The 14,212-nt window shown below is 57.9% G+C and overlaps 1 protein-coding gene across 1 annotated transcript in view; it reads right to left on the bottom strand.

Annotated features, from left to right (window-relative positions):
- NOL4L (nucleolar protein 4 like) overlaps positions 1–13,888 on the bottom strand; it is a 61,165-nt gene extending 47,277 nt beyond the window's left edge. Inside the window, exon 1 of the mRNA XM_055814278.1 lies at positions 13,417–13,888. Coding sequence (XP_055670253.1) covers positions 13,417–13,725 — 309 coding nt within the window. The 5' untranslated portion in view covers positions 13,726–13,888. The remainder of the gene's footprint in view (positions 1–13,416) is intronic.
- Between the last annotated feature and the right edge of the window lie 324 nt (positions 13,889–14,212).

The raw sequence follows: 14,212 nt of genomic DNA, 5'->3' as shown, positions 1-14,212 counted from the left end.
CTGCTGGGGCTCCGCAGGCCTCTGCAGCCGTTCCTCAGCTGCCTGGCCTGTGTGAAACCGCCAGAGCCGGAGCCATTCCCAGCGACGCTGCAGCGCTGACAGCAGCCTGGGTTTTCGGCGGGGCAGCAGGTCCAAGGCCTGCAGCTGCCATCCGATACCCTGGGCGCTGCCCCGCGCTGACCTCCACGCCGGGCCCCTGCGAGCGGCCACAGCCCCGCACGAAACCAGACTCCCTGCCCGGGCCAGCTCCACTGGGAGGCCAAGGGACGAGCAGCGGGCTTGGCGCAGCAAGCACCCTGTCCCTGCAAACCTTCCCCACCTCGGACTCTGATTTGGGAGAATCTGGGATGATTTCATCCGAGCTGCAAGCCAGGGAGCCAGCTCCCTGAAGCCTGCATGCTCCCAGCTCCAATTCAGACCGAGCAGGGTGGGCGCTGCTGGGTTCAGCAGCTTGGAGGGTCCTGGCTCTGCCCTTGCACCGGCTGGCAGAGGCAACCTCTGCCTGCTCCAGCCAGGCCGCAGCTCCAGGGCCCAGCAAGCTGCCCCGCTGCGGGGCTCCGCAGGGAAGCATCCCTTTTGAGAGGGGGTACCCTGGAGGGCCATCGGGCAGGGGTTGCTGGAGCAGGAGTGGGATGGGAGGGAACGCCGACTGCTTCCCCATCTGCTGCGTTCAATGGCAGATAAAGCGCTGCCCCGGCCTTCGCATGACGGGCTGATACCAGCCAAATTCAGCTTCCTGTGAGTCAAAAGACGCTTCCTGCCGGCAAAGCCCTGCCTGATAATGGCTGCACTCTGTTCTCTGCCTGGGGAGCAGACCCTCTGCCCTCGCCTCTTCTCGCACTTCCCACATGAAAGCATTTGTCTCCGTATCTCTCAACCACAGCATCTCCCCCCCGCCCCCGCCCCACCCCACCCCAGACAGAGTCTTTCGGTTAAACTCTTAATTTCCTGCTGCTGTCTGGAAGAGCTGTTGTCACTGTCATCCCTGGGACACCTGAACGGGAGGTTTGGGGCCAGCTGTTATCGAGCTGCCCCCCAAGGTCACCTCCCTTGCATGCAGGAGAGGCAGCACGGTTCGCTCTGCCTGCGTCTGGCAGCGGGGCACAGCCGCTGTCCCCTGGCCAGGCCAGGATCAGGGTTCCCCGATCCCACGCTGGCGTAAGCCGCCCCATGGCGCAACTGTGGGTTCCTCAGCCCAGGGCCAGCAGCGCTCTCCCCGTGGCAATCAGCCATCCCTCACCCTTCCTGGGTGGTTCCCTCTGCTGCATGCACAAAGGTGCCATCACATACCTTTTTACAAATAAGCACACTTGGGTTTATGTTTTATCTGAGCACTCCACTGCTCTTTTCTCTTCAAGGCGCCTTTCTAATTTCCTACAAGTTGCGTTTTTGTTTTTCTGAAAAAAATTACCAGCTGTAAGGGGGAGTGGACATGCACAGGAAAAAGCAGTTGGCACCTGCAGAGGACAGAAACTGCGACATAGAGTGAGGGATGAAATCCTGCCATGCCATCAGAGTCATCCCCGTCGGGCGCTCCAGAGATGATACCTTGAGTCTGTCTCCCCAGGCAGCCCACCACCACCCCTGCCACCTCCTGTGCCCGGTGCCACAGGCACCCCCAGCAGTACAGCCCACCTCTGCAGTTACTCCTGCACAGGCTTCAGTACTGAAAGACTTTTTATTTCAATATGGACTCTTACAACTTTTGATCAAGAAACTGTTCTTGGTACTTCTCATCTCTGGGAAGTCAGCCCTTGATTGGCTTCTATATTTAGACTTCTCCAGGGCTTTAGGAAGTTCACTCCTCATGGTATTTAGGTGTAGGATGAAAGCAGCTTTTGCGGGGGATATGTTAAACCACAGCAGGCTCCCTCTGCTAATGCTGTGAGGAGAAAGAAGAGCTAGATTCCTCGAACTTCCCTCTTCCTCTTGTCCCTCATGCCACGGGCACCGTGCGTGCCTTGGAAATAGGCACTGGGGAAATGCTAGGCTGAGAACAGTATTAGCTGTATTGCTCCTAATATAAAGAACCCATGAGAAGAACCGAGGAAATGCTCTCACAGATTTTGTGCTTTTTTTCTCCTGGAAATATTTTGCTGGGAAATTTTTCTGATCGTTTCTGGTTGAAAAATGGGGGGAAAGTGGTTGCTAAAATGTTGATGATGTTTCTCTGTGCTAAGCATTTATATGTCATTTTGCATGAACCACCAAGCAAACATGAAACTCCATCCTGCACTTACAGCTACAGCCCTACTTACTGCAGTAAAAACAGGCCCGGCTCTGTGGATCAGCTAAGCATCACTCCAGCCCAGGAGAGTTCATTTCTCCAGGGAAAACCAAGGCACAAAGAATAAGTCACTTTCCCAAAGCTACACGTTGACTCAGGCCAGGAGCCGGCAGACTGGTGTGCCCGAGGCCCCAGCCACCAGCCTGCGCTGGGTGCATTCACATTGTTTCTCTATGCAGAACTGTACACAATACTTTTTTTTTTTTTCTTTTTTTTTTTTTACCCCAAAGTAAATACCTCCTTGTGAGGGGGAGCCGGGCGCATTATTTTTAGACAGCAAACAAAGCTGAGGTGTGTGTCTTTCGGTGGGGGACAGGCGCCTCTTACAAGCGAGCTGCTCTTTTCAGCAGCCTCAGCTGCCGAGGTGGGTCCAGGCCTTTGCTCTGACCTCGGCTTATTCCTCTCCCGGCTCCCAGGCTTGGGAATGAAAACACGGCGGCCTGGGAGGGGCGAGCCTGGAAATGGCAGCCCTGCCTCCAGCTGCGGCGAGGGCCCAGGTGGGCTGCGGGCTTTGCTGCGGGGCGCCTTGCCGGCCTGTGCCAAGGGGAGGTGGGTGGGCACGGGGTCTGGTGGGTGGCTGCTGCCCTGGGGAATGGGGCTGCCCTCCATCCCAGGCCTGCCTGGAGGAAGGAGGAGAAGCCTGGCAGGCAGAGGCTTGCTCAGATGCCTTCTCAGCAGCTTGCTCAGATGCCTGCTCTGCCCGGGATGCAGAGGACATTTTGCACCGCGCAGGAGAGCAGAGCTGCCTCCCGGTGAGCACTGCCCTGCGTGCCGGCAGGGGCAGCCGGCGGAGCAGCTGGATCTGGCACACAGAGGTAAGTGCAGCACTCCCCAAAAACCATGACCCCGCAGCCAGCCAGGAGCGAGCGGGGAGCACAGGCAGGGTTACCAGGCAGGCGAGCAGGCTGTTTCAAAGGTAACAGAATACTGGGTGCTGTGGAGCAGCACAAGCTGCCGTTGGAGCACCGTTTCTCTTGGCTGTGGCAAGAAAAGCTGGTGTGACCTCGTGAGCAGAGCACCCAAATGACCTGCTGGGGAACCTGCTCCCCTGGAGCCGTGCTCTTCCCACCCGTCAGCTGGGGACCACCACACTGCTGGGCTCTGCAGCATGCCATGACCTGCATGGGAGAAGCGTTGTGCCATGGCTCTCTATGAGGGAAGGGGTCACGGACATTATTATTTGGGCATTATTATAACGTTGCAGTGTTTCATCTTATTTTGAAATGGGCAGAGTTAAAATGTGAGTTTGAGTGGGTTTTTACTTAATAAATCTGCAAAGATGGGCAGCAGTATCTTAAAGTCGTTTGGATTGTGGTTTAGGTGATTGGGGGGGGGCATGCTACCAGGGTGGAAAAAAGGGGGTGAAATGGTAAACTGCATTTATAATTAGAAGAGTGTTCATATTCTACAGCATCCTGAAATGAATCTAAAACTAGAAGTCTAAACAATATTGAAAATATATAGCTGTAACATAAACTCAGAACGTATTCAGAGCTGGCTCTTCTTGAAGTAACTTATCACTGTGAGCAATCTCTGGGCCAGTAATCTAACAAAAATCACTGCCAAAGCAAAATCTTTCAAGTTGGAGGGGGACAAGCCACTGTAACAAGTGAAGAGGTTACCTGTCACAGCAAGGTGACCCCTGTCTTCCTGGGAACAGACCCAGCAGTGTTAGGGCAGCCGGGCGACATCATCATACCTACAGCGAGGACACGGTGGTGTCAAAATGAAACTAAGTAGGAGGAGGTACAGAGCAGCAGTGGCAGTTCAGCTCATCAGTGGCAAGCAAAATTATGTAAAATAAGTTAAAAATGATGCTACAGTAAACCAAGGTCAGGCTGGGCTGAGAGGCTGAGCCCTGGATGCATGGCATCCTGGTGTCAGCTCCCTGTTCCCTGGCAGTTCAGAGTATGTGGGCCACAGTCGGAGACTCCCACAGGAACAGCAAGATGTGCCTCTAGGAAAATGCTGACAGCTCAGCAGCCCTTTGGGGGGGGGGGGGGGGGGCGGGGATGACGACTACACGCCTGCACACCCTCCCCTCCCAAAACCCAGCCTCCTCGCCAGGTAAGGGCACTGCAGGACTCAGCCATGCCACACCACAGTGGCTCCAGCACAGCCCATCCCGGATGCCGGAGCCTGGAAATACCGATTTCCCGCTTTACGCCCCAGCACCACCACATCGCTTGCTGCTGCTCCCTGCCATGCACTCAGGATTCAAGAATACTGCGCCTTAAATGCAGACAGTGCCAAACCACAACGATCATGTTGGGCTCCATCACCCCCTTTCCAACACAGGAACCCAGCAAGACAGACAGCAGCAGCTACCCTCGGTGAGAGCAGGCGCTTGCATTTATTCTGGGCTGCACAGGTGGCTCTGCAAGGCAGGGTCCTGTGCAGGGAGTTGGGGTGGGGAAGCACAGGGGGGAGATGCTGATGGAAATCTGTCCGGTCTCTCCCTGTGTTCAGGTAAACCCTCTCTGCATTCTAGCTCATTTCCATCATAACCACACTAGGCTGACCCCAACTCTTCCAAAAGCCAAGCTATGACTTGTAAATAAGGCCCAGGAAGGACTCACCATTAACCTGGGATGACAAAGTGGATTTTTTTGAGCTCTTGACTGAGACTACATGTGAGGGGGGAGCGGAAGTCAAGCACGTTCTGTAACGCTCTGTCACGGTAATCCATCCACAGAGACCCCTCTCCCATGTCTGACACAGGCCAGCAACATCCCATCACATCTGGTCTAACTGCCACGTCACTGCAGGTTGGACACATGGGTCACATGGAGTGGCCTCGCATCTGGGTCCCCCTGGCTTTCTGTGAGTCTGTGTCTCCAAACAGGGGTGCTACTAGGAGCAGAAGAGAGGGAGGGCAAACCAAACCGGGCCGGGAAGCCAGACAATTAATATAACCTGCCCTCTGCCTGAGGAATAAATTGGCAGCTGACAGGTTATAATCTGTGCAAGCAGGATCTTCACAGGAGAGGTGAAGGCTCCATTGGGGGCCAATTGGATGGTTAATTAGGAGGACAAAGCAGAGGATTCGTGAAAATGTTTATGAAGCAGTGCTTGGCAAGGGAGCCTCTGAGAAAGGCTCACCAGAGAGGAGTTGTTTTTGGTTAGGAGGAGGAAACACGAGGGTGAAACAGCAGAACTGAGCACTGAGAGAGAAAATAGCAATGCAAATGTCCGTAAGAGGGACGGGGGATTCCCAAGTGCAGTGTAGAGAAGTTCAGGGAAGGACCCTATGACATCTAATTTTTCTAGAAATACATGGGCTGTGTCCTCCCTCTCCCTCCTCCCTCCCCGGTCCCCATCCCTGTGACCAAAAGCGCTGGGGCCGTGCGGAGCAGCCCCCGCGGGAGCTGGCCGGCAGCCCCGCCACAGCCAATCCGCACTCCGTTCGCTGTGCAGAGAAGGGCACGAGGAAAGCAATTAAACCGAAGCTTTGATTAGGACTCACAGATGACTGCTTGTGTTAGAAATGCCTGAGCTTCTTTAAGCGTCTTGGCGGTGGCTGGAGCCGGCCTGATCCCCCATCCCCTCCTCGGCGTTGCTGCTGCAGCAGCAGGAGCGTGACTGATGCTCTCTGTCCCACACACGGCTCCGAGAGCTCAGAGGTAGGAACCAGTTGCTAAGAGACAGGACTGTACTTTCCAGCCCACATCCAGACCTTTGTCACCAGCTCAAGGGCTTTCTGCTGGATCAAAACGCCCAACGCAGGTGAGCAGGAGCAGGCAGGCCTCCTTCCAGCCTGGCAGAGATGCCTGGTCCTGGCTCAGGGAGCTGCATGACTGGCACCCAAACTGATGATGGGAAATGACAAACCCAAAAGCATCTCGAAAGCGTCTCCAAGGGACCAGCTTCCCTGGGCTGGCTGCTTGCCCCAGTGCTGTGAGACTGCAACGTGGAACACCCAGTTGGTACCTGGGCACCAGCGCAGGTGGTACTTAGCACCAAAACATAGAAGGTTACGGATGTCTCAACAGCGTGGATGAGTGGATGACACAAGGTTTGTTTTGAGATCCCTCCTTCAAATGCAAGCCAAGAGAAGACTCCCAAATGTTATTCTCCTTTTTTTTTCCTGTCTTTTTCTTTTTTGGGGGGGGGAGGGAGGCAGTGGGCAGGAGGGACTGATGCATCTGAATCCATTTTTAGTCTAGAGACTCCCGTAACAGAGACCCATCACTGTACCTGGCAACTGGAAAACCCAAACTCTGAGCCACAGAGACTGTTACCCCCATCTTCCCCAGCACACACCCCCTCCCTCTCAGCCAGGAACAGGTCCCTCTGAGCTGCTAGCATCGTCTCTGCCTGTGTGCTGGAAAGGAAACGTATCCTTGTGGTGTGCCGAGCCAAAGAAGAGCAAGGACAGAGAGAAACTGTTCACACAGTGCCTTGGTTTCCCGACTGCCATCCTGCGAAAGACCCTGTACCGCGCTGGGAAGACACAACCAGCCTCTGATCAACTTTCTGTGACCACTGCCTCACCCTCAGACACGCAGCAAAGGAACCGTTACACCAACCCTCTGCTCTTACCGTCTGCTCCCATGTACATGCACGTACAGTCTGCAGCTATTACTCCTCAAATAAATTGCTACTCTTTGGCACCAGCCATAAAAGTGGAAATCAGCAGCATTCCAACAAAGAGGACGATTTTGGCCAACAGGTACCTGCCCTTGCTACAATCAGCTAATTAAACCAGACACAGAAACTCAGTAGTGGCTTTGGCCCATCTTGATGCAATTCTTTAGAGGTGGGCACAGCTAATATGAGATCAGGGGAAGGTAATTACTAATTTGCACTAAAGAAAGAGGTATGAATATGCATCCCTCTGTCACAGCAATGCAGACAAGGCTTTGTGAAGCCAGAGCATCCACATATTGATGCTCCTCTATGCCTCTGTGGTTTCCCTGCCATTTGTTTGTCCACAATGTAAGTACACAGACTATTCATATATTCATATCAGGCCTAATGTCAACAGCAAAAACAAAACTGAAGAAATAATTTTAGCAGATTATTGCTGAGAACAGTTTGGACAAAGAGATTCTTGAGAAATTTCTCACTGAAAGGAGCGTGGCCACTTCTCCGGGGCTCTGCTGCTGTCTTTAGTCAGCGACCGAATTCCCCTGCCTGCTCGTGGTCAGAGCAAGCCCCTCTGAGTCACAGCAAGGAGGTGCGAACAGCCCACATGCTGCTCTGACAGTCCCCCTTGCTCCTCGCTAACCCAGGGCCCTGGCACTTAGACCCCTCTTCCTTTGCCAACATGGGACATGACCTGAGGAGCTGGAACCATGGCACCTGATTGGACCCGCAGTTCTTCCCATTTCAGCTTCATTTAACCAGGCCTCGCAGAGCTGTGCTTTGTTTGCTTTTTTACCTTCTCTAGAGCAATACCCGCCCAGAACCGCAAAACTGAAAGCAGTTGCGGGGTGAGGGAGATAACTTTCAGATGAAAGTTATCCAAAAAAATGCTGTTCCTCTCGGACCAGCAATGCTGTCAATGTTTCTGGAATCACATAGCATATACAGTGCTGATGGTAGAGAGATCATTCTTTCAGAAGCTGTTCAGCCAGACTGATTCAGGGGACTGGGACCAGGAAGAGCGGTGCGATGCGGGACCTGTGCTGATGTGACTCCAGGTCTCATGAGCACCGGTGACCAAAGCCAGTCCCCGATGCTGAAGCTGCCCGGGGATGGTGGCATCTCCTGCTGGAGTTGTACCATGTGTGCCGTATCGCAATAATAATGACCATGGTGGGGCTGCCTTATAACCAGGCTTACAGTCTTGGCAGAGAACAAGCAAGGACTGAATTAGATGCTGGTTTCCCCCCTTATCCCTAGAAGAGGCTTCAGCAGGCTGTCCCAGAGGGGTGGGAGTGGGCAGAAGCTGGAAACTGGTTCTGCTGCCAGATCTCCTGCTCCCAGCTTGGCGAGGAACTTCATTCTGCCGGTCTGTGTAACTGCAGATCATCAGAGCTCTTTAAATTCACCTTGCAAAGGTATTGGAAGCTTTTGCTGCTGCCTGGTGAGCTTAGGCCAGCTCTCAGGCCCAAAGGACTGGGTGTCACTGCTGTGACTCTCACCATGAGCAGCTTCAGAAGGCAAAACTGACAGATGTGCAAACTCAGAGCTGAATCTGGAAGGGATGCTGATGCAGGAGATTCTTCTAGACCAGGCTGGATGGGACCACACAGCCAGGCCAGCGCCGTGCCGGTCTCCTAGGCACACGTTTAAATGTAAACCTGCCATGGGTTCAGCTCCTTGGAAAAGGCAGCGCTGCCCCGCCTGCGCATGGGTAGGCTATTCCACAGCAGGTGAAGGCTCCGTATGCTCTAAGTATGGCGCGTGCTATAGAAGTAATAGACAATTTCTCAGATAATACCCTCAGGCCCATTTGCCTTGTCTAAGGCTCTTCTGAATGGTCTTGATTTATTTTTTTTTATCACTTGAAGTCCACACAAAGTCTAAGTGGTTATTCACATACTGAAAACCTTCTGTTGACTAATGTTCTTAGAGGTTATAGATGCGCAGCTTTTTGGGGCACTGAATATGGGCATTGAAGGGTACTTGTACCAGGAAAAATGTAGCCTCTATTAGCTGTTGGAGCAGCATCTTTCCGACATGTCCAGCTTCTCAGCTCAAGCGTTCTGCCACTGTGCTGTGCTGTCCCAAGGCCTGGCACCGTGGCTTCCACATCACAACGCTCACTGTTTCCGGAGCTAAAATGTATTTAGGGATAGGCTGTACTGCAAGATTTATCCGGTGTCCCATGTGATGCTTTTCCTGCTGTTGGTGAAAGGCCTCCATCCATTTTGCTTTTTGGTCTTGTCAATCCTCTTTATAGTGCTCCTCCCGCTATAGTACCTTTCCTCGGGTGTGCTTCACCAGGCACAACAGTGATACAGTTTCACACACAGGTGAACTGTACTCGTGCAACGACAGCAGCCCACCCGTGCCAACGTCCCCAGCCTTTCAGTAATGCCTACAAGAACCCCAGACCCTCGGTCGGCTCTGCAGGGGACAGGGAGGGAGCAAGAAAGCAAAATCAAATGTGGGCAGCACTGTGGAGCCTACCCAGTCCCCAAGCCTCCGCGCAGTCCCTGAAGGGCCGGTCTGACGCCAGGCTTCCCCTGCCTCATCCCGCAGTCCTCCAGCCTGCATCACGGACTGCCAGGATGAATCTGTCCTGCCAGGCTGGCCACCGCTCCAGAGCTGTGACAAGCTCCCACCACGCACGGTGAAGTACGGCATTGATTTAGAGAGTGTGCGTAACCGCTCCCGCAGCTAACGCCTGAACCAAAGTCTGAGGCTGACCCCCGCCTCGCACACACTGCCGCTACAGCCAAATCCATCTGCATCGCCGGGTGCCACCAAAGCGCTGTTCCTCTCCCTTCGCCCTGTCTCCATCTCACTCTACATTTGTATGAGAAAGACTGTCTAAATGATGCTAAACGCTTAGGACAAGAGGGACACGAGATTATAATGAACTGCATCTTAGCACCTTGTCACGAACAAATTCTCCCACAGTTCTTAGCAAATCTGGGGAGAAGGGAGAGCGTGGTGCATCCAGTACTGGGGTTCAGTCCAGCCTGCAGATAATGAGGTGTTTTACACCTCCACACGCATCAGCCATGTGAAAGAAGGGCAGATCTGGGCACTTTGGGCTGTATCCATTGTCTGTGCTGCAGTAGCACACAAAGATACCCTCCTCCTCCTCCTCAGTACAGCCTAAACGCATTTTTTTCCAACTCCCTGACCTAAAGGATGCGACATCCAGCCCGTACGTGAATAGGGCTGTCAGACAACAATGTCCTACACTGCTAAACCTCATGTGTTTATCTGTGTAGGTTTTTTTTAATTGTATGTGTTAAATGTCCAGCATCTTTGGGACATTCATCTGGGAAAAAGCAATCTGAACAGTCTCTGTGCCAGACATCCGTCCGCACTGCTGTTCCTATTCCCAGTGCATTCTTTGAGAAGACCACCATCTGCTCTGACCACCACCTAAGGCAGATGCCCCCTTCTCAGTGCACAGTCCCAGCTCTCAAGCCACCCAAATCTGATTAGGCCTGTTCTGATGAGAGGCCTGGAGGAGGGCAAGGGAAAGTTACTCAGGAGAGAAAATAATAACCACACGTTAATTATGTTTCGCCACAGATGCGCAGAAAATACACAAACCAGCTCAGGATGCGTAAGGCAAAAAGAACAGCCCGACCGGGTTGCTGCTGAGGGAGTTATTATTTTGGGGGGGGGGGGGTGGTTTATTTTTTTTCCCCAGAGTAGGAGTGGCCCCAGCCCTGTCAGGGGAAGGAAAGATCTTATCCCCACTGCTGCCCTCTACACGCTCTTTACCACCTCCCTGCTAGCTTTCGCTCCCGGTACCTCGGATTTCCTGTAGCGACCTGCAGACAGAGCAGCGCCGCGCCCCCGCCCCCCTGCCCCCCCACAGCCCCGTGCTTTGCCTGGCTCCAGCCGTGGGACAGTCCCGAGCACGGTGCTTCTTCAGCAAGCGTGCTCCGAGGAGGACGAGCGGGCAGGTTGCCGAGGAGCACAGCCAGGGGAAAGCAATGCCGCTCCAGAAGTATTTGGGAAAAGCAGCTGAACAGGCGTTAAGCCAGAATACATGCTTTACTGTCGACAAAAAGGGTTCTATCAGCTTCATGACTTACTTGACTGAATGCATGGAGAAATGAAATACACCCACAAACCCAGCCCAAACCGCCGAGGAAGAGGAGAGCACTGAATTATGAGAGGCTGAAGAAAATCCCTGTCAAGTTATCTCTAAATGGGAGAGCACTTCAGGCAAAACCAAAATGCAGCCACTGCATCTGTCTGAAAGGGTCCACGGGATTCCAGGGTGGAGAGGGGCCCGGTGGGGCCGGGGAGGGCCGGGACAGAGGGGCCTGGAGGTAACAACTTCTACAGACCCAGGGCCAGAGGATTTTTTTTTGGGGGGGGGAGGGCAATGGCTGGGCTTCCCTACAGCCAGTGGCTCCGCAAAGTGCTCCCAGCCCCACCGCCTGGCTGGCACCGACAGCCCTGGGATATAAGCGGTATTGCCCCTTGGAACATTCAGCTGTCCCCCGAGGGCATGCCTGCTTTTTGTTTGTTGCTTTACGGGAGCCTGGGTGTATCTCCTATCTGTGCCTGCAGGGACTCTCTGCTAGGGAAGATGCGGGGGCCTAGACACACGCTCCTTGCTGAAACTTCATCTGTGCAGAAGCCCTTTGGGAATACGCGGGCTTGCGCCGGCCTCGTTGAGCTGCTGACCCTAGGGACTCCCTCACGGACAAAGGGGAGGGGGCGTCTAGCTAGCGGCAGGGTCGAGGGAGTCTGGCTCGGCCTCTCTGGGGTACCATGACTCTGCAGCATTTGGAAGATCTGGGATAGAGTCGCCGGCTAGATGGAGAGGACCCGGGGGAAGTGCTGTATCTGCGGAAAGGGGTACCGCTCCTAATCCGCTCTCGGCAGGGGCCCTTTGGGGCGGGGGCGGGGGGGAGAGGGAGCGGAGGGCTGCAAGGAGGTCTCCCAAAAAAAAAAAAAATTGCAAAGAATTTTTTTGGGGCATGGCATGGGGGAGGGGGGCTGCAAGGGGAGAAAGAAAGGCGCCTCTGAGCACCACGAAGGGAAAGGGAGAAATAATGACCCTTCCCCCTCCCCCCAATAATAAGGCAGACCAGATGGGAGGTAAATAGTGCGTTTAGAAGCATTTGCCACAGATGGGCTGCCCTCAATGGAAGCATCCTCCAGCCACATCAATGCTAGAGTCTGTGTGTGCACAGAAAACACTGCACCCTTTAGAGCAGCGGCAGCAGCAGCAGCAGCGGGGAGAGGAGGGGAGGGACGGGGGGGGGGGGTGGAGAAAAAAAAAATTATTAAAAAAAAAAATCCCTCCCGGAGCCCTTCTGTGCCCGCTGGCCCGGAGCGGTCCCCGGCGGGGCGGCGGGCCGATCCTCCCCTCGGCGGGCAGCGGGGCCGGGGGAGCGCCGGGCGCACCCCTGCGCGCAGGGACGCGAAAGTTGCGCGTTTCGCTGCGCGCCGGGGAGCGGGGCGCGCTCGGGACGGGAACAATGGGGCGGCGGGGCAGCCCCGGGCGGCGGCGGGGCGGGGGGGCAGCGGGCGGGCAGCAGGCAGGCGGGGAGGGAGGCGGCCGGTGCGCCCCGCGCCGCCGGCCCGCCGGGGCGCCGAACAATGAGGCTCCGGCGGGGGAGTTTCCCGGGACGGCGGCCCGCGGGCGGGCGCGGAGCCGGGGGGGGAGCTGCCCTAATCCGGGCTCTGCCGCTGCCCGCACCCCCCGGGGCACCGGCTGCAGTGGCCGCGCCGGGGCGGGCAGCGCCGCGGGACGCCGGGGCCGGGCTCGCCGCAGCGGGCCGGGCTCGCTCCGCTCCGCTCCGCTCGGCGCGGCGGCCGGGCGGGCAGGGCGCGGCGGCGGCGGGGGCGGGGGGTGCCGGCGCCCCCTCCCCGCCGCTCTGCCCTTGACTGCAGACCTGTCCCCGGCCGTGGGGCGGATGGGAAATGCCGGGCGAACGTGATCGGACAGGGCGGGGGGGCGGCGGGGCCCGCACCGGGCGGCGGCGCGGCGCGGCCCCCCCCCCCCCCCCAGGGGGCAGGTGCACGGCAGCGGGCGCGGAGTACCGCCGCCCGCCCCCCCCCCCCCCCCCCCCCCCGCAGCGCCCGGGGACGGCGGCCGCACCGGATGGGACGGGGACGGGGATGGGGACCGGGGCGGGGGGATGGGGGGGCGGGCGGCGGTAGGTGCGAGGCTCCGGGCGGGCGCCTCTCCCTATCCGCATCCCGGGCGGGTCGGGGCGGCAGGGGCGCGGCGGGTGCCCCGGGAGCGGCGGGGGCTGCGGGAGCGGCCGGGCCCCGCGTCGCGCCCCGCATGGGGCATGCGCGCTCCCGGCGGCCGGCGGCGCGGCGGGGCTGGGCCGCCCGGTGCTGACGGGACAGGGCCGGCGCGGCGGTGGCGGGGACGGGGGCCCCGGGGGTGCCCGCCCCCGCCCCGGGCAAATACACACACCACCCCCACCACCCCCCGCCCGCACCCCCGGGGAGGACAGACAGACACGGACAGGCAGGCAGACAGACAGACACAGAGCCCCCGGGGCACGGAGCGCACTAACCGTTCCCGTTTTCACCGGCACATATACCACCACTTGACCCATCTTCGTCGCCTCCCTGGTGCCGTTTCCCAGGCGGAAGCCCTTGGACCGGACCCAGAACTGGAACTTGCCTTTCTCCCCCCCGCCGGAGCCGCCGCCGGAGCCGGATCCCCCCTGCAGCACCTCGGCGATGCGCTGGTACTTGCTCCGGGTCACCGTCTTGGTTTTGGCCGAGTCCCCGTAGGTGCGCAGGCACCAGTCCCGGAACTGCCGCCCCAGCTCGCTGTCCCCGGGGCGGCTCCCCCGCAGCAGCAGCGGCGGCTTCGGCATCGCCCGGCCGGCGGCGGCGGCGGCGGCAGCAGCGGCGGCGGCGGCGCCCGGCCCCGCGCCCTGTCCCGGAGCGGGCGGAGGGACAGCCGGGGCGGCGCGGCGAGCCCGGCCGGCGCTGGCGCGGCGTGGCCCGGGACGGGCTGCGGGGGCGACGGCCGGGATGGAGCGGGGAAAGGGAGGGGGGGGCGGGAGGGGAGGGGGGCAGCCGCGGCAGGGGGGGCGCCGGGGCTCGGACAGCGACCCGGCGAGCCGGGCGGAGGGAGGCACCGGCGGCGCCAGCAGCAGCAGCAGCCGCTCCTGTCACAGGATCACAGGCGGCTCCGGCTCGTCCCCCTCCCTCCCTCCGCCCGCCCGCCCGCCCGTCCCTGCCTCCTCCGCCCCCCTCCGGCCGCCTCCTCCTCTCAGCGGGATCCCACCTGTTAGAGCGGCCGCGCCGCCGCCGCCGCCGCCGGGCCCCCCTCCCCCGGCCGGCCCGCCCCGGGGCCGC

This window comes from Falco peregrinus, chromosome 9 (genome assembly GCF_023634155.1).
Source record: "Falco peregrinus isolate bFalPer1 chromosome 9, bFalPer1.pri, whole genome shotgun sequence".
NCBI lineage: Eukaryota > Metazoa > Chordata > Aves > Falconiformes > Falconidae > Falco > Falco peregrinus.
The sequence above is the reverse complement of the archived record's forward strand: the minus strand, read 5'-3'. Positions and strand labels throughout refer to the sequence as shown.